This window comes from Accipiter gentilis, chromosome 1 (genome assembly GCF_929443795.1).
Source record: "Accipiter gentilis chromosome 1, bAccGen1.1, whole genome shotgun sequence".
Taxonomy (NCBI): Eukaryota; Metazoa; Chordata; class Aves; order Accipitriformes; family Accipitridae; genus Astur; species Astur gentilis.
The window spans coordinates 4,703,569-4,724,042 of NC_064880.1; the positions used below are offsets into that span (position 1 = coordinate 4,703,569).

At 41.6% G+C, this 20,474-nt stretch overlaps 1 protein-coding gene across 9 annotated transcripts in view; it reads right to left on the reverse strand.

The window, feature by feature from the left end:
- Positions 1 to 20,474, reverse strand: part of RERE (arginine-glutamic acid dipeptide repeats) — a 257,146-nt gene that overhangs the window by 13,193 nt on the left and 223,479 nt on the right. For all 9 annotated transcript variants that reach the window (XM_049803204.1, XM_049803223.1, XM_049803242.1 and 6 more), the window contains 3 exons: positions 3,947 to 4,109; positions 1,625 to 1,717; positions 649 to 848 (listed from right to left, as the gene is read on the reverse strand). In XM_049803204.1, the coding sequence (XP_049659161.1) occupies positions 649 to 848; positions 1,625 to 1,717; positions 3,947 to 4,109 (456 nt within the window). The remainder of the gene's footprint in view (positions 1 to 648; positions 849 to 1,624; positions 1,718 to 3,946; positions 4,110 to 20,474) is intronic.

The following is a 20,474-nucleotide window of genomic DNA, read 5'->3' on the forward strand; positions in this document are numbered from 1 at the left end:
ATGATCAGAAAGATGGAGGGGGGAGGGCAAGGAAAAGAAATATATCTGCTGCTTTCCATCAGCCAAAACCAAAGCAAACATCAAATTAACTAGAGCTGCTGTCAGAGTTCTCACAAGTGCCTTGCGCACAGTAAGGCTCCTGGCATTTCACCCCGAGTAAAAACTCTGCGACAGAGCACACTAACCATAGGAGCAAACTACAGTTTTCTGTAGGGAAGAGATTTTAACTCCAGTAATATGAGGACACCACATGAATGGGATTTAATTTTTTAAAACTCTTCCTTTAAAATAAGCCCAAGGGCTTCCCTCTGACAGGATCCAGCTGGAAGAAGGAGACATACTAGTACAGAATCTGTAACAATACACTGATCAAATGCCCCCTTATGACGACAGGCCACTGCCAGTCATTAAAAACACGGAAATAACAAGTTTGACTAGAACCCACAGAAGAGCCATTTAAGCTCATTTTTCCAAAGCAAGCTGCAACCTCAGCAAATCTCTCAATTGCATACACGAATGCAGCAGCAGGCACGTACCACGGCAAACAAGCAAGATGGAGAAAGTGTCATTTTACAAGTCTGACTACCTTTTTCCAGACAACACCTCCTCTTTACAGAAGAAGCTGCAATGCAAGAGTGTTAAGCCTACCGAGCCTCGACTCCGCCTTGTCCTCATGCTATGCTTTCCACTAAGTCCATCATCTTCCTCTTTGACAGGCTTAAACATAAAGGGTGGAGGGTCTACAGGCTTCTCAATGGGTGGCAGCTCTCCGTATTTTTTGAAGTGAATGCGACAATCAGTGCACAATAAAATGTTTTCTCGACCGCCGTGGTGCCAGTCCTTGGAGGCTTGGGGCAGGAAAAGCAACAGCTTAGAAATACGCAACATACCAGATAACTCAGCACAAACAGACTGCATTATTAAAAAAGCACACAACTAGAAAAATAGCTCCTTTTCTATGGGCAACAAAGTCAGAGAAATTTCTGGAAAACTTTGTCCTGTTTCAGGCTTAGTCTGTGTTCCCGTGCACATCTTCAATATTCAATTTACAAACTATTTGTTTACTTAAGCAACCGCAGCTTTGAAAAAGAAAGAAGTATTATCTGCTCTACTTGGGAGCTAACAGGCAGCTATTATTCTCCAAAGCTGTGGTTTCTTCAAGTGAAGTGAACTATGAACTTCTCATTTCCTTCCCTTCCCCACTTTGGGGCTCATACTTCCATGCCAAGCGTATGCCCAAATATCAGACAACCTTCAGGAATACCTACAGGAATGGGGCTGCTGCAGAAGAGATTTAGTGCAGCAAAAACAAGTTTTGTGCGTGGCAGTCACAGTCCAGCACTGATTTGCTATATCACAAATTGATTATATAGATTACGGATTACGTAGATCTTTTCCCTGTATAAATGTCTACCTCTCAGGATTCTCCTTTGTCAAGGCAATATTAATTTGCAGTGGCAAAGCATCATTAACTCTGCTAGGAATGCTGCATATTTTAGCTGATTCAACCCCACATTTTTTTGAACAGCTGTACGTGCACATGAACTGCTCTTGCTTGAATGAATCTGCATTAAATAGGCAGTAGCAGAATGGAGAGAAATACAGCAATGAATTGGGTGCATACTGGTTGTGAAGCAGTGACGACAGGCGTAGCCCTTCAGTTCCTGTTCACTGTCCTCGCTGTCAAAGTCATCTTCACTGGCCGAGCTCAAGTCCACTGAATAAGTAAAGAACAAGGGAAGAAGAGGAAAAAGGAAAATAAAAATTCAGGATTTTCTAGTTCCTCCTACTTGACTAAAACAACCATTAATAATAACAGTTCTCACATAAGTTTTGTGACTTCCTACAACCACCTTGCCTTGGATGGCCATCATTTCTGATTTTGCAGACTAAGCAAGGCCAGACCTCATTGGTCTACAAATTAAAGGATGATTCCAGGAACGCACCAAGTCATACAATTCACAGAACTTTTGATTCAGTAACATGGTACTTTTCCAATTAAGGTGTCATCCACATACTGTTCATGTTTATTTAGAGAGGCTGTGCTCCAAAAGCATAATTTTCAAGACAATGGAGGTTCATCTCTACAACCTGGTCAAATTTAAAATCAAAGATTCTATACCTAAATCCTACTGTTACTAGATTCCATGGACAGATATTGTGGTGGCTTTTCTGGCTTTTATTTTGTTTCTAGACTTCATCTTCTAAACCAGATGGGGACTGCCGCTAGGCTCTACCAGACAGTGGCTATATTTAACCCAAGAGCTCGAAGCCTTTTGTGCATGGAAGAAACGCTGCTTACATATAATGTACCTGTTTGAAAAACATGTTGTGATTATTTTGGATGAGAGGTACTACAAGGATACTACCAGCTTTCCAATCCTTACTGCAAGCCTCCTTAAGAGTTTTAACCCGTGGCAAACTTATATTTTGAGAATGTCATGTTTTGAAGAAGTGGAGAATATGGAAAGGGTCGCTTTCCTTTGTGGCAAACAGTATATAGCAAATTAGCCGATTACAAGGCTGTGAGCTAAAAAGCACCATCTAACCCACTGAAAATCTGCAGACATCAAGAAACTGTATCTTACCCCATCTTCTAAAACAACTCAGGAGTAAATCCTTTCATATTTAGAGCACTGCACTTTTCTAGCACCACCCCTATAAATTCGCAACATAACAGGTCTATAATTTGTCACAAGCAGAAAGCCCTGTGGCTTCTTTTGTTCACATCTTTAATTAGAAGAGAACTCCTTGATGCAAGAATACTGTTTTTCTGAAGTTTCCAAGCAGGCATTTTGTAATACATGCAGGTTATAGAGAGGGAGGGATTCTACAGTACTTGCCATTAGCGTTTGTCATCAACTCATTACCCTTCAAATTAACACAGGGTCCCATTTAATAACAGTAGCTGCTAGCACTACCGTAATTTCTACATTAATTCTTGCAGGTGTTTAAACCCTGACTGCAAAATTGACACCAGGCTAGGACTTGCTTTCTTTTACTAAATAGATTTTTATTCTCATCCTGCAGTTGGATCCATATGGATGGGTCCTCCCAGGCACATATGCTCTGAAGCGCTGAGTATCTTGCATCGAGCTGCAGAGTCCAGATCCTCACTTCTTGCGCACACGGAAATCAGCAATAAATCCAATCAATTTCAGCAAGGAGAAGCTAATGGCCCTTCCTTGCTACCTCGCTAATACCCTCTCCAGAACTGTCTGTCCTGCCTGCTCACCACATTCTCTACCTCCCCCATATCAGCAAGCCTGCCAATTTCTGCCTTCCACATAGTACCTTTTCTTTAGAAGGCACGCGAAACGTGCTGGGTTTAGTCCACAGAAAGACTTAAAACTCACAGGGTAGCGTAAGCCTTTTACATAAGGGTAGAAGTTTATACATCCATATGGACATTACTAGTCATAATCCTTTGCAGTACAGTACTTTTCGCTGGTTTGGGTAATTATTCTGTGTTTAGACACTTCTGCTTCAGTCAAGGCCAAAGTTCGTCCAAGATGCGTTAAGATACGACAGTGCTGGCTGTAGCACGCAGTCTGAGATCAAGCAGAAGGTATAGGTCACCAAGTAAGGATGAAAAGGACTTCCTTCCGAAGGGATGAAGGACTTGCTTCTTTTTGCATTTCCTAATCCCCATTACTGTAATAAGCCCAGAAAAAATACAACACAAAACCAAGGAAAGAGTAGGGAAATTCAGTACCGGGGAAACGTTTCCATCCTTACAGGATGCTCTTATGTTTAAGAGCAGCACAAAGCACTTGGTGATCAAAGACGCCTACCACATTCCAGCATAATGGTATAGGAACAGGAGAGGGCAACTGCCTGAACTCCATTTCCTTGCTTCATTCACTTGAAGGTACAGCACCATTACATTAGTGTTGCTCCCTGCATCTAAACAAAGATAAATGCATTGCTTTTAGCTTCCACTTACAGAATTCACTGGAGGGGGGCCTGGAGGGAGTGTTGACTGGAGTGGAAGCAGTTCGAGTTTTAATTCTCCGAAACACAGCCTGTCTTCGATGCCTACGGTGGGCTCGAGAACTTGCTGCTTCAGGGGTTTTCTTCCAATAGTAATAGAAGGTGATTAGTTCTCCCTGCAAATACAGAAGGAGTATGTTAGAGGGGCATGCAAATCTGACTTGTCAGCTTTTTTCCTCCCTTTTGCTCTCTGTATGCGTGCACATGTATTTTTGTAAGAAGCTTCATGATGTTATTTCAGCCAGACAAAAAGAATCCTTTAGATAAGACAGAAAAAAAAAAATCCCCCTTATTTTGTTTGCTTTTGCAGGGGAGGAACAGAAGTAAATAAATGCCTTCTCACTCCTCTCCTCCTCCCCTAGGAAAGAAAAGAGTGTATCCAGCTTCCACCTGGATGCTGCTGGCACTGTTGGTCTCAGCAATTCGGAAGGGGGGGCCCTTGCTTTGCTGTCAGCATCCTGTTGACATCTCTGCACAGCTCAGGAGGAACTGCATCCGGAGAGGTACCACCTTTCAGTGAGCTGTGAGAACAAGTAACTGATCACTGCTAAGAATTCTCTGGTGTTTAGAGAAAGAATAAGGATCAATTTGAACAGATACTGCCATTTTGTCAACCTACATTCTGCGTACAGGTATTTTTAAACATTCTTGCTGAAGAAGCTGAAATTTAGAATAATAACGTATTCAAACAAGAAGTCCATAACCGTAACTCAACCCTACTACAGTAAATCGTGTTTTAATTTGAATATATATGCCCACATCTAAATTAATTAAGCAGTTAAAAGAGCACACCTAGAGAAATGAGTGATAATTTCACAGCATAATGAATCTGGCTTACATTCAAAAACTGGAGCAGCTGCCATTCAAACTAGCGGATGTAACGCCAAACTGCAGAACAGCATGTGGTTTTAATCTCTTTTCTCTTACTTTGAAACCCCACCATTTCCTGGCGACTTGTCTGCCTCTAAGGTAAAAGGTGTTGTTTCTTTCAAGTTGCAAGAGAAAAATGGAGAAGTTCTAACCAGCCCCTTGAAAAATCAACATCAGAACAAACATACCTGAATTGCCCACAAAAAGGGTTTCTTTGAACTGCACTTTATGTGATCAAATAACATAACCTCAGCCCCGCTCCCTCTGTGGGGAAATCCTGCAGCCTATACCCAGGGCAGATCACTCGAGTTAACTCTAATAAAGACACACCCTTAATGGAAACTCTCCCAAGGGCCTCAAACAAGCAATTATAGCCATAACTCACATCTGTACCACTGAAACACTTGAAAGACAAAAAGGGAGGATGTTGTTCTAGACATTAACTGCTGACATTTAAGACAATTAAGAATTTTACCAATGCCTAATTTAAAAATAGAAACACCAGAAAAAGAACACAACCACAACTTTGATTTCTGGCAGTAGGCAGAACAGATGCATTTTTAATCTGCACTGCTACAGACTGGGATTGATGCTACTGATCTCCACCACAGACTCCAACAATATTCACACCAAATTGTATTCACAGCGATACCTGGTGAGGAGGAGGAAGGAGTAAGTGGGCAAAATTAATCGTTACCTACAGGTGTTGACTCTGAAAGGACAAAAGCCCTGCTAAAAAACAAATAAATAACATAACTCTTTCCTGAAGAGAATCTAAAACTAAAGTGGGTGCAGGCTGGTGACGAGCATTCAAGCTACGTTAGATCTGGGAAGAACACAAGAGTTCTGACACCCAGCACCCTGCTCTGCTTCTGCATGTTCAACTGCATGTGTTTGCTTTAGAAATACCATTTCACTTTGAGTCCATTAAGTGGGCTCAAAGTCCATCTGCCACAACTGTTTGTCAAACTGAGGATATGACCTGTGCCAGGAGGCAGACAAAGCTCTGCAGAAAAGCTTATGCAATGCTTTTCAGAGGTAGACAGTCTCTTGCAAATGAAGCCAGCCACATTTTACCTATAAATTCATTTATATCAAATCTGAGGTGTCAGCACCAAGGAGCAAGTCAGTAAATCCCATGTCTTTATGTCAGTGAATTAATGTGTCCTCTGACATACAGCAACAGCAGAGTGCAAACCAATCTGTTTTCCTCCCATCATAAAATAGGAAATGGAAACCTATTTGAGCTCTATTTACACATTGCAAACCCATCAGGTCCCAAGGGAAGTCCAACAACTTATACATGCACTACATCACAAACCCAACTTCTCAAAAAGACATGGTATATATTTCTAAAAAATACTAACTTCATGATCATAATGCTTTTTTTCCCCAAGACCCTCCCAAAACTGCACAACTGCATGCCGATAAATACGAAATGGAAGTTTATTCAACAACTAGGTTTACTCCACCTATGAAATCTGCATATATTAAAGGACTAGAGAATATTCTGTACTTCAAATTCGTCACACTGCACAGCTACATGACTCAGTAAATGACTCAACTTTCCGACAAAGACGCCGAAATAAAAGTCAGAGAAGAAGCATACACGGAGAACGTTACAGTTATATACATACACACAGGTTAGACATGGAGTACACTGAAAAAAATTCCATGCCAGATCTTATTAGCTGCCTGGCTATCTAATATTATATTGTCTACCTAAGGGATTAAATGCTGGAGTGGACTGAGTCAGGTAGGATTAGAAACGGCATACTGGTGTCAGCACGGGTGGCAGAAGCTTCAGCACAAAGGAATAATTCAGGAAAGCTTTGGTTCTACAAACAGGGAGTAAAAACAGCTTCCAGCTTCACTGCAAGTGAAGTCAAATGAACTTTAATCAAACATGCATAGTGTGCTGCCGAAACCCGTTGCACATAAATTCAGGGAACAAAAGCTGTTGCAGAAATCAATAGCCTACTGAAACATTAACACAGGCAAGCATTGATCAAAAGGCCCTTTTACAAAAGGCAGCCTTGCAAATTAGCTGCTGTTTTTGCTTGCAAGCAAACAGAAAAGCATAAATGCTGCTGACATGAATGGCCTATAATGATCATTTTGTTCCCGGCGATCTCACCTCACCTCACCACAAGGTCTCGCAGTCAACACATCCTACATCTCTGCACTATAATTGCGAACAGCATGATGAACTGAGGCAGTCTGGTGCTTGTTCAGTGGGGGAGGGCTGAGAGCAGCTGCTCTGAATCTGTTTTTCTGGGTAGCAAGTCTACACCCAGGGGAATAGTCCTAACCTAACAACCTGCAAATATATTGTATGTCTCCTTTGAAGTTTTTAGTGCCAGGAACTGGGTATTGGTAGCAACATACGCACTAAAAATCACATGAGATAAAGCAGACTGAACCGTCCTTCACTGCATCATTATACTTGTTTGACTTAAGAGTGACATCCCCCTCATTTCCAAACTTCAGAGATTAATTAATTAAGGAAGGGGTGAGACCATTGAGGCAACTACTACCTGAGGTGAGGTCTCTGGCTGATGGTGGAAGAGAAACTCAAGGTGTGCAAGCCAAGTTCAGGGAGGGCTGAACCTGCTGCTTGAAACAGTGACCTTGTTTATCCCTCTCTAATCCAGTTTAGTGGCCTGAAGAGCATAGACCATCTGAAGTTAGGAGGAGACTGTCTCCTTTTGCAATAAGCACAATCCAACTGCTTCTGCCACCCTCTTCCCTTCACCCAGTAACACGCTCCTGCTGAATCAAGCTCTGGGACCAGCAATAAAACAGGCATTAACAACCACTGCAAAGCCTCACAAAGAAATGGTAAACTTAAACAATGCACGGCCCAGCTTATCACCACTTTGCAGGTGAAGTAGCAAAAATTGTATATGGTTGCACATACATGACCCATACTGCATGTACAAATGAGAAACATGAGTATTCAATGAAGCAGTCCCTCATAGCACAGGCAAAACTATTCTTCAGCAAAGGTCCCCAGCTAATGAATGAAAGCAGTGGTAACATTCCAGATATTTGGTGGTGAATCGTCCAGCAGGAAGGGTTTCCATGTCCTAGTCACTACTTCTTTCACCAGAACTGTCCAGGGGCTTCCTCCTGTCCCTGAAATCCACCTCATCTCAGACCCCAAATACTGACGTTGCTGACGCAGTTGTCCATTTGTACCACTTACAATAAATCCAGTATGTTAGAAGGAAAAGTCCCAATAAAATGACCCACACGTCTACTCCAACACTACCCTCAAATGAGAGGCTCTAATTCCTGTGCTGTGCCACATCCAAGGAAGATGCTCTTAGTGCTCTCCCCGATCAACTCCATCAAGGAATAGCTTTTTGCATCAGTGTGCAGAGAAGATTCATCTCTCTCCCAGTCTGCTTAGTTGTTCATAGTAACAGCTTCACCTCCACTTGATACAACGCCACCTCTTTTCTGCAAACGCAACTCCATTTTTTTTATGTTAACATCTGATTAACTGTCCCGAGCAGTTTATCAAAAACACATAAAGCAAACGGAGAAATATTGTTCAGGCTTTTAATGGTGCCTTTCCTCAAGAACATCTACTTTCCCGTTACTGAAGTTTCACAAGACAGAGGGGATATGTCCTTCACTAAAAACCATGGTTCAGCTTTCATCAATTTTGAAATACATCCGGAGTTCCCAACTCCTCAAATCTCTTGCCTTCTCCTGCCAAGGCCATTCCACCCCATGTTGTAGGTACATAAAAAAAAAGGCACGCTTCATCTCCTTTTAGCTCTGTTCTAGGGATTATTTTTGAAGAGAAAAAAAAGGTTCAGACCCACTCCCGCAGGAATATGCAGCAGTGAGACTTTCCCTGCAATTCAGCTCTGGAGACTGAGCTGACGAGAGTCTTCAAGTGCCCCAAAGCCCACCATCCTCCCTAACCCAGCACTCCTGCTTGCACCGCACAGGCTATCTGCACGTATTAGGAGATTACTGCCTTGGCACGTAGCACCTTTCTCTTGCTTCTCCCACCATTTTCACCCACTGCTCTCACCCATATTTTTTTTCAGCTCAATCACGTTCTCCAAGCCACATCACGGAACACCAGGGCAGGCCTTACTAACTCTTCCACAGCCTTAACAAACTAACATGAGCGCCAGCAAGTGCTGCATGCCCTGGTTTCTCCCTTCTTATCAGTAGTTTTCAACCGTAAAATACACAATGCAAGCTGTGCCCCATGTTTGTGTTTAGTCTTGCCTTAGGTAAACAAAGGATTAACACTGTGTATGCATTTCTGGATTTGAGAGGTTTTGACAGCCCTGCTGCAGCAGACACTGCTCCTATGGAAGCCAATCACACGAACACATCAACTTACCTTCAAGTATCTGTTATGGTATTACAGAGTGAGCAAACATAATAATTGCTGTTTAATTTCCCCAGAGCCTAGCTCTGCCAGGGAAGGGGAAAAAAACCCCACAACAATCATGGGGGAGGGGAATAGCTTTACAGTAATTAAACAGAAAAGGTAAATGACAACTCTCTTCAATGGCTATAAACTAGTCATGGCAGACCAGAGGGGAACAGATTGCCCAGCTGTGGCCTTAATGAATTCACAATCTTTCTGGAATGCATCAAGATTTTATTAAGTCAACTCAATTTAGCTAATGCTCCCTATTACTAAAGTCCTGTGGTAAAAACACCGTCTCCAGCGCTTCTCTCCTTCACTGAATCCCCTGGCTTTAACAGTCTTGGTAACAACATCTGCTCAAATGCCTGCATGCCAAGGGGCGTATCGAAAAAATGGACTACACACGCACAGTTTTGCATAATGGGTGCTTTAGAGTACACACCTTCAGTACGGGCCAGTGTCATCTCCAGGTTGATTCCTGAAACTTTACAGAACCACCCAGAATATTGCCATACACTATTAGACTGGGAGACAAAACTCAAGGCATCAGTCCCTTCCATCACATGTATCTCCATACCCAAAAGTTGCTAATACTGGAGACGCAGATGTATGCAAACAGGCTAGCACAATCAGGCAAGAAATCCTCTGACCTCCTGAACAGCACAGCCTACCGCATCGAGGTAGAAATGGGACACTTAGCGGAGAGCATTGCATGGCTATTTCTTGTTATGAGCCTATATCCAGATACTGGAACTCCTGTCTTGGTTTGAACAAGCTGAAGTCTTGACAAAATGCAGCAAGGAAGAGAAAGAACAACAGCTGTGCGCAGCTCGGAAGAGCTGAACCTAAGCATTTTTACAGTTTCAAACTTGGTCTACATGCCTCTGCCAACTATGACAAATAGGTTTGCATATGCTCTAATTAAGCAGTAAGTCTCAGCAGCTTGTTCAGCAGCACTGATTAATGTCCACCTTGGGTGCACAGGAATACTGCATAATCTGAAACATTACTGAAATTTTAAGAGAGGCTTTTAAAAACCAAGCAATATTTTACTAACACTACAAAAAACACATTAAAAATCGTGGGATGCTCTCTAAGGAATATGCTGCAGGTCTCTCAATTCTCTAGCATATTTTAGAGGTATAGGCATTTTATCTAGCAGTTCCTCTAGCCATTTATTACCTTTTGGATGGCAATACAGCCTTCTCTCCCTGGTCTCCGCTAAGAACTCCACCTCCAATTTTAGGAGAAAATTGGCTGTCCTAATGCTCTGTTTCCTCGTTCTGCAAACGGCAAGGTAAGCTACCTGGTTTCATTTTTTATTTGAAATTCCTGGCAAAACAGGCTGGCCAAGTGAGAATCCAAAGAGAAGATAGGTATGTAAGAAACTCCGGCTAACTCCTTGGGTTTTTATGCTGTCAATTCAGCCCCAATACAGGAACAGTCACAGAATTTCCTGGGAACCCAGCCGAGGCTCCATCTGTATTTTCTGGATTTCATTTTGTTGTGGAAAAAACCTGCAATCAGATACAGCTTTATGCTTTCTAATTGTTTCTGCTAAATGAGCACTGCTACCCTGCTTAGTCCTCTACAGACCAGAGGAAGAGGGAGCTTTTATCTCCTACAAATTATGCTTTTGTTTAGATAGCTGACACAGGCCTGTGATACAACAGGTCATTAGAGAACTGTGTCACTCCTGATAGTGCTGAAACAAGTTTGGAATCAGAAGATTTCACTCCAAAGTTCCTCAAGCAGTGAAGAGACTAAAACGATTTGATTTTTCACGGTACTTAAACACACAGATCACTTTTGTAATTCTTCCAAGAGAATATATTTGCCCTCCTTCACAAATAATTAAAAAAAAATAAAAATCAACCTAATGAGCAAATGCAAACTAAACCCAACTCTTACAACAAAATTATGCATGGGAACTGGAAGCGGCAAGAGACACAAAGAATAATGGAATCACTAACAGAAAAGAGTCAATGAACAGGGACTGCAAAATGGTGAGAAAAGAGGAAAGCAATATACAAGACAGGATGTAAATAATCTCTCATTCGAAACACACATTTATCTGCACTAACACAGTAACACTCAACCATTGTATAGCATCTTCCATTTGATGACAAAGTCACTGCAGTATTTACAAATTAAGTCTCAGCACATCCTTTTTAAGTTTTATAACATCTAGAAACAGAGAGACAGAAGATGTATAAATTGGCCAAGATCAATCCCGTGTGAGAAGTACAATTGTACGGATTAACCTCGAACTATGCGAACAGCTTCACCAGTGACAGTCAGACTCTAAAATTCCTTCATAACTCAAACCCAGGCCTACTGGATAGGCTTATCCATCCTTATTTAGCACAGTACGGGCTGACTGTTCCTCAGCAGTTCAGCTTTCCTTTTGCCCTCAATATAAGCTGCTTTTTCTTTCAATTGGACATTCTTGTTTCATTCCTACCACTTGATTGTATGGTTTTGGCAAACCACACAGAAATCAAATGTTACTGTCCATAGCCCGAAAAAAACACCAATAACATGTCCCTGTGCCACATCTCACAATTTTCATGTAGTTTATTTGCTAACCTTTTCCAGTGTTTGTAACTAAGGTTGCCTATATTGGTAAGAAATAAGAGAATTAGCGTATTATGGAACTTACCCTTGCTATCTGTTCTATGTGAACAATTCTTTTTTTTTTTTTTTTTTCCCTTCCATTTTTAGGGATTTAAGTACCAGCTTTAACAGTTCTGCAAAAACAAACGCATAGCACACTAGCGCATTGTTTTAAGCCTCAGCCACAGTTAAAAGCTGCTGACCCTCTCTCCAGCTGTACGTCATGCCAGAATGAAAAGAAAGCGTTTGTAATTAAGGCTTCTTCCTCCAGAGACTCCTCTTTGTTAATCAACAGAGTTCCTAATCCCCATAGGAACTCACAGACTGTTGGCTGCATCCATTATTAATTATTAGAGCCTATCTTTAATAGTGTCAGTTATAGTTCTCCAGGACTGTGTAACCACTCCCAGTGTCACCAGGTACGCCCCGGAGGGATCTCTGGTGCTTGATCAATTAAGAGGTTATCAAAATAGTGAAAAGAGTTAAGAACCTGCTTGCCTTATACACATTTGTCAAGATTTATTTTCTATTCAGCTCCCTTTTGCAACTTGTATTATCAAAATTCCTGAGGTCAGAAATCCTGATTTGCTTGACCACTTTTAACTCCAATCATTTAACTTTTTTCTCCGCCTTCTCTGCTAAGCTTACCCTCTACCTCCTGTCTTCCCACACACCTCTACCAGCCTCTGCTCAGGCACGGCTGCCCCATCTGCACCACTGAGAGATCTCCCATTCCAGCAGAGTCCAATTCTTCAGCACCGATGCGATGTTTTCACCTGGCACAGAATATGAACTGCTTTGTGCAGACAGAGCCTGGAGAATGTAATTTAGCCCCTGTGGAGCTAGGACATCTCTCTTCCTATTGAGGCTCAGGCTGGCATACGTTGCACGTTCCTTCCAAGCCGCTGTTGAACATCCATTTGTTCTCCCTAGCAAATGCAAATATTCAGCCTTTTTCCCTTTTCACTTACATCTTGATGCCCAAAGCGCTACCCCTAACAAAATGCACATGGGCCAGGTGAATTAAGCACAATGTAATTCTGAAGAACAGAGATGAAATGCTTCTGCAAAGATGTGAGAAGTTCCTATTTTCTTGAGCCAGCAATTCTTTCATTCCATTTTACAACCCACATCAAAGTCCTGGGGTTCACAGCTGTTTCATGCAACATCTTTCACTGCCAATCTCTTGTTAACTAGAAGTTCTCAATATTGGAGCTCAAACACCAGGACAAAAAGGAGAGTGGGATAAATACCCAGATAAATTAAATACAAAAAGCTTTCAGAGCAGAGCTCACCGTAGTCTGCACCAGATCATGTCTTTCCCCCTTCACGTACACTTTTCCATCAATGCCACCGACATCGAGAATTTAGCGGCACAATACAAGGAACAGGACTTTCTCAATGAAGGTGCCAAGCGCCGATACATTATCCCTTTAACTGCGCTTTCTTTTTGTACCAGCTGAATAATTAAGTTTCCTGGTTGCGTATTGCTAGAGTTCAGGTGTGGGACAAAAACCACATTTCACTGCTACTGGCTACATCACGATCATATCTTTCTCAATGTCTATAATACATCATATTTTCACTATTTAAAGCAAAGGTATCAGTGATGGTTCACATGGGCGTGTGTATGAGAAAGAAGCAAGCCATAAAGCAGTTAAAACTACCACACTCCATCCTGTAAACATTTTTCTATTTATCTGCCCGTCATTACATGCACAATCTTATTATCTCTGCACATCCTCAAAGCGACAGCCGTCAGGGTCACCCTATAAAATATACATCGGCAATGTTACATTTAATGACTGGAGCGAGAAGAAAAATGAAGGATGGGAGGAGTGGAATACCGCAGGATGTTTTAAAGGGATCATCAGTTATATCTATGCATTTCCTGAGGTGATAATTGAATGACAGTGGCTGGGGGGAAATCCATTTTTGAGCTTGGGAAAGGACTGTTAAGAAAAAAATGTTTTTGTACTGGCAGCATGTAATGGCTGCCAGAAAATGAAAAAGGTTCCTTCAACCACAGTCATTCCTCTATTTTATGGATTTTAGATAGGGGCTGAGAATTATATCAAGTACAATCAGCTATTCAAACTAACCAAAAAATATTGTCAGACTCTGGTTAATTTCATCCCCAACTAGACTACTTTCTGCTGTGGTTTGCATGTCAACTTTAATTAATTTAATTGAAAGACCAATTTGTGTATGTGCATGCATGTGCAGAAAGTGACATTCCAAACACTAGTACAGCAGCATTTTCTACTTTTCTAATTTTCATTTAAACCAAGTATTAAAAATTTATTTCTACTATTCAGCAGAGAACTTAATCCTCCTGCATTTCAGTAAGGTATACATATGCTAATTTGTTTTCCAATTCTGTACAACTGAAATTAGGCTCGCAATTATTAAAATAAGTTTTACTACTTTAAAAATCTTTTTATTATTGCATTGTGACAATTTTACAAATAGAATCAAACTAGACTTACCAAAACATTTCTCGGGTTAAGAATTATTAGCTTTATTTGTTCTGTTAGTTGACTACTTCACTGATGCAAGCTGGTATTTAAAACAAACCACGCCCAGTTAATTGTCACTTAGAATCAATACTCTGCATTACTGCAACACTCCACTGGATGCTTCAGGCTCACTGGAGTGACACTGACACATAACTGAAGGGATGACAGAAAACACCAACTTGGACCTCATCAGAAATAGAAAGGTTTTCTCTCACTACAATATTGGGGAGGGGCAATAAAATAACGCCCATACTTTCACACTCCTCATTACCTAAAACAGGCAACCATTACATAGCTCAGCAAATTCCCCTTCTGTTCAGCTGGAAATTTACACAGTGATAAGATGGATGACATTTTACTGATCCGCAAAGATTATTTCAAGTGGTTAAGCGCTTACATCTTGCAATGCAAGTTCCTGGCTCAACCTACCTGAGAAGACATTGGAGTCTCTAACCTTTAACGAAGAAGTTTCTAGCTATCTTTCAAGCTCCGGTTTAAAAGTCATCAATGAGTCCATGTGTGGGCAAGTGTTTCAGGTGGAACAGATTACATTATTCAACACTTCTGGGGCACCTTGGATGGTCTGGAAAAAAGTTCCAACCCCCAAGTCGCTGCCGCTTCTCTGTAATAATCAAATGTGTAAATCCTATGACATTTTACGGGCCACGGAGAACTGTCTTGTTAATTATAACTGGTACTACTGTTTGTTTCCTTGTGCGAAACTTTCTCATGCCTTCCCCAGGTTAAGTTAGAGTATATTATGCTACCAGGCTTTAAAACAAATCTGATTCTTTCCATATTCTATTATTGGAATCTGATGTCATTCTCAGTAAGAGGTCATTCCCATGATTTCAGATAGGGGTCCCGTCGTCCCCCCCCCCCCCCCCCTTATTCCTTTGGAGAGTGGGGTTTTGCCTCTAGATTAAGAGCAGAGATTACTTGCGCTATGCTCTGCAGTCCTAGCCCCATTTCCTTCCTGGGCAGACAGTGGTCACTGCAAAAATAACATACCACAAAATCAAGGAAACAAAACCACGCAAATAAGCAAATGGAAATTCCCAAAGTTTGATCAGATTTTCCTGCTTTAATAGGGCAAGAAGAGCTGAAAGGTAAGGAATTAGCCATTTGTGTCTTGAATGTCACATTCTGTAACTGCTTTTATTTAAATACAGAAATCAGAATTGAAGGTCCACTTCGTTCTGAGACAATCACCAGCAATGCAACTTTGCCACTAGCGGCACCATTTCAGACTGCTGCTGTGTCTGCATGCTGATCTGCATTCCACATTTCACTGTAACAGATGTTTTAGGTTTTCCAAACACATCTGTGATGAATCACACAAAGCCTGGCTTATCAAATGTATGCATTATCTTCCCTGACACACAGCTTCCTCCCTTTGCAGCTCATGACCTATAGGGGAGCTGCTGAGTTTGAATAGTTTATTACAAAGTCATGTTAAAAACAACAGTGTTCAGAAAACACTGAAAAGTACACAGGAGGCAACAAACCTCATAAAATAATCCTCACTGCTAATGAGGAAAGTGAAGATGCAATCACCTGAAAACAGAAAAATTTTCCATCCCTTTTTTATTACAGCTATCCTCAAAGTCCTCACAACTGGTTATTTCATGATGAAAACTATCAAACCCCTGATTCCATGCTGAAGACAGCTAGTTTTTGACCTCTAAAAAAACCTCTATCACAGGATGTCCAACACCTGAACAAGCCAGATGGAGGAAGAAAGCCATCCGATTTACACCTGGAAAGTATCAAATAAACTCATACAAGCCACCAGGCTTATCAATGAAAAACTTTATTCATCATCACACATCCCACTACACAAAACCACATGTTTAAGGAGGACGGGTTCCTGCTCTACTATTCAGTTTGAGTTACAGACAAAGCAACAAACTCGCAAACAAAACTCTCAGACAGCCATCCCTGTCATTAAGCCTTGATTTTAAACAGACTTAGCTCCTCTCAGATCTGATCCCTGAACAGCTGTTTTCCTTTTACTGCTCTCCAAGAACATTCTTCTAAACCAGTAGATTTTCTAGATGAAGTGTGGAGGGTTGAGGGGTACTTAAGTGTTTTCCTGTTTATCAGACCAATATATGAAAAGAGGAATATTTAAGCAGGACATCAAGCAACCCCCCCGCCCCTCCGAACCACAAAAGAACTGCCACGTAAGCTGCTTATCCCCCAGTTATTGTTGCTTCCCTCCAGTCTCAAATTCTTTCTGTCAGGAAAAAAACCTTAGCAAGCAAAATTTAACTAAAAGACAATGGTAAGAGTTGTAAAGCAGTATTAGAAAGACCAATTCATTGTAGCTTACTATAATACCTATACAGTGAGCTCAAAAGTGAAATAAATTGCTAATTCTTTACAGTTCTGTTCCGCCCTGGTGTCTCCAGCAAGCATTAATCCTAGCTACTCCCTCAGAAAGTGAATTTGATCCCCACTTCACCGTTAGGGATAAAAAAAAAAAAAAAAAAGGCGCCAGTAATTTGGGGCATGACTTAGGGCTCTGACTCCCGGCGTCCTGAAATCACACTACAGTGAGTTCAGAGATGAAATTGGGCTGCTGCCGTGAATCCTGTCCTCCCTGTACATGGCCCACATTCACAGCAGGGGTGTCAGGACAGGTGATACGGCTGCCGCAGCTCATTTTACGAAGCGTGCTAACTTAAAATGTTATTGATTTCAGTTTACAATGCCAATCGCAATGAAACAGTGAGCTCCTTTTTACCCTTCTGTCATGTCCACTACAGGGATGCTAAACTCTGACAGAAGAACCACGTAAGCAGGAGAGAAAAGTAGGCTGGAACAAGGAAGTTAAGGCAATAGTATTTTTTAATCAACCCCAAAATCAACTGCCACTCAGAACCAGAGATCTCCAAGACAGGAGTAAAACCCAAGAGCTCTGAATCACACCACTAGGTAAGCTAACCTTCTAACAGCTATTTCTCACAAGTTGGGCAAATTTCAGATCCTGACCCATTGGATGACATAAAGCAACTGCAGCATCAGAAAAGGCATCTTCATCTATCCGGCTCTGCACAATACCTCTTACACAGAATTGTAGCTCCGCATGCAGTTATCCACCAGGGAGACAGAAGAGCTATTAAACCAAAAGGGCAGTATTGGCAAAAGAACAAATGGCTATAGACCTTACGAGCTTTAATATGAAGTTTGATCCGTTCATGAAAGGGATTTGAGAGATGGTTGCCTGTGACAACAGAACTTCAGATTCAGCAATCCCCCCCGGCCTGTTCTGGCCCTGCATTCTTATGCGAGTGGAAAAAGAAGTGCAGACCCCAGGAAACCTGTCAAGCAAGGGCACTGACCTATTATACAGCCAGTCTGCCCCTTACACAACATTTTCCTTCCAACAGTCTGACAAGCTTATTCTAGAGCTGCCTTTCTGCTTCCCTGAAATGATTCTCTCTCTATTTCACTTTACTACCCAAGAAAAGCTCAATTCCCTCATGTAAACAAAGTCACATTTATTTCCCTCTTCACAGGCGTTAGGCTCGTATTGTCTCTACCTGCCTTCCCGAGTTCTTCTACAAGTTGAGACTGAGACGGCTTCTGATAAAGAGGAATGAAATGTCATTTTTACCCGCTCAGCAATCTTATGAAGATTAAGACGAAGACTGCTTCATTGTACTGCTTTATTAGGTATGCAAAACTATATAACCAATTCCTCCCAACAATGCCTGACAGCTCCCGCTGCACCACACTTAGCCTCGACTCACACTCTCACCCACCCACCCCTCCGTTGCGTAGACCTAACACTGAAAAGTCTCATCCCAGCTGCATCAGTAAGCGCTCAGAAATTATTTACTATTACATTTAGGCTATGCCAATGTGCCTTGGAAACACAGAGACTGACTGATCAGGTATTCCAAACGCACGGACTATTACACCATTTATTCCCTACTACCATGTCGAACAGTCACAGCATGCTGATGCCTACCACTAGGCAGCATGAGTGATCATTTTAATTAGTGGCTTGTATTCAACACAGCAACCAAGGTGTCAGAAACTAAGAGAACCACTTATAATTGAGAACTTCAAAACAACAAGGAAAAAAAAGAGGTTATATCAATACTTGTTGGCCTCCTCTGAGAGGAAGTGAAGCCTACTAGTATACATTTATGCTTGCGTGCCTCTTCAAAGGATACTCCAATATTAACTGATAAGCTGTAGCCACCAAGTTTCTGAAATCGTTGGAATATGAATCTTCCTAAGTTTACCAGAGGGCAACCTATACTATGCACAATTTGCAAACAGAACTACTCACAGAAGCATCCTGCACTTTCAACAAGACACGTGGATCCCTATTAGCCACCAAAATTCCCCATTGCATTTTTCCTTAAACTTTGTTTTTTCTGGAATCCTCTACCTTCAGTTGCTCCCTAACAGTGACTGCAGGTTTGTAAAGCAATGCCACTCGCAATCAACCTTCGATATACGTATCTTTTAACTACAGTGGTGCCACACAGGAGGCTCTACCTGAATATATGAGTTAGCATTTCCAGCATGAATCTGAAAAGGTATTACAGACAGAATTTAAACACACCACTAGGAAAAAAAAACCCCAAATATCAAGGTGGCAGTAGCAAGCAGAACTGCAACTGTAACCTTAACCTGCTTTCACCTTTAAAGCACATACTTTAGAGTGAGGTTATATGGTCAGCTAGGACCTCCAGCCTTAACTTTGTGTGCAACAGTACTTTCATTTTTAGTGACCAGTAGTATTACATGAGCATAAACCAGAGTGAAGTAAAAACTGGTGATTTACTGCATGGAAACCTCCATTAACTGGAAGAGGATACGTGCTGAATTCGCTCCCCTAAAAGAATCTAAGAACAGATTTCTCCCCCCACAAACCAACCAACCAACCTGTGGCTCTAGACATAGCAACTCCAGTTTTCATTTATTAAGTTGCATTACATTTTGGATTTGGTTTACTACAGCAAAATATTACGCTATAGATTCTTCAGAAAGATGCAGAGATGGAATGACGCAGCTCAATGCTGAAAAAAGCTTCAGATGGATGTTCAGTGTGTTGATTTCACTGCCATGTGTAAGTTTGAAGACTGGAATGCCACAAGTCTACTTGGTAGGGACACATTCTCATTCTTCCTTCTAACTGTGGAAGATTTCCATTTGCAAAACAAGATTAGTGTTTAACACAGTGCTTGGGCTCGGGGCCAAGTTCAGCAAACAACCACATGTAGAGCACAAGTTAATGTTTCCTGTAGACATTAAATACTTGCAACTTTTGTAAAGGGTTTCTCCATATACTGCCCCATCACATCAAACTTGTAGTAAAAAGGCCAGCTTAGAAAGGCCATGTTGACATGATACAATAAATCATTCTGGGAATCCTCCAGCTCCTATCTCGTTCCTTTCCCCATCCACCCCAGTCCTTACAAAGCCTCTCCTACAACCAAGCTTTGGAGAAATGTCTCTAAATCTTAAGTAGTTGTATCTCCACAGCACCTTTACAGAATAGGCTGAGGTATTAGCCCATTTCACAGAACTTGCAGAGAGACTAGTCAAGCCAGAAGAGAAGGCCCACAAAAGAAAGAGGAGATGAAGTCAGTTTTCTCTTCACAAGACTAACTTCATGGTCTGTCAAATCAACCTTCTGCTTTGTTTTCTGGGCCTCCCTTAAGACTTTTTCTTCCTCCCTCCAATCCCTCTAGAATCAGAAAGGGTAGAAATTCCCAGAAGAGGCAGTGGCTGAGCACACCACACACAAAGACCCCTGCAATTCTTCCTGGCAGGGTCTAGGTGATGAGTGAACGAAGATAAAGAGATGGTATCCTGCCTATTTAAGTACCATGTTGTAATACACTGCTCCTGTCAACTCCTCAAAAATACAAGATCATAGCAACATGTCAGAGAAAATCTCATTGGTCTGGTATTACAAAATTTATTTTCTGGGCAACATAGACAGGTAGTATTTTTCCGGGAAAGAGAATCACACCTCTGCCTGATGCAGGCAAATTTTCTGGTCTGAGTGCTCCGGCATCCAAAAGGAACGGAAGGCAACTAGG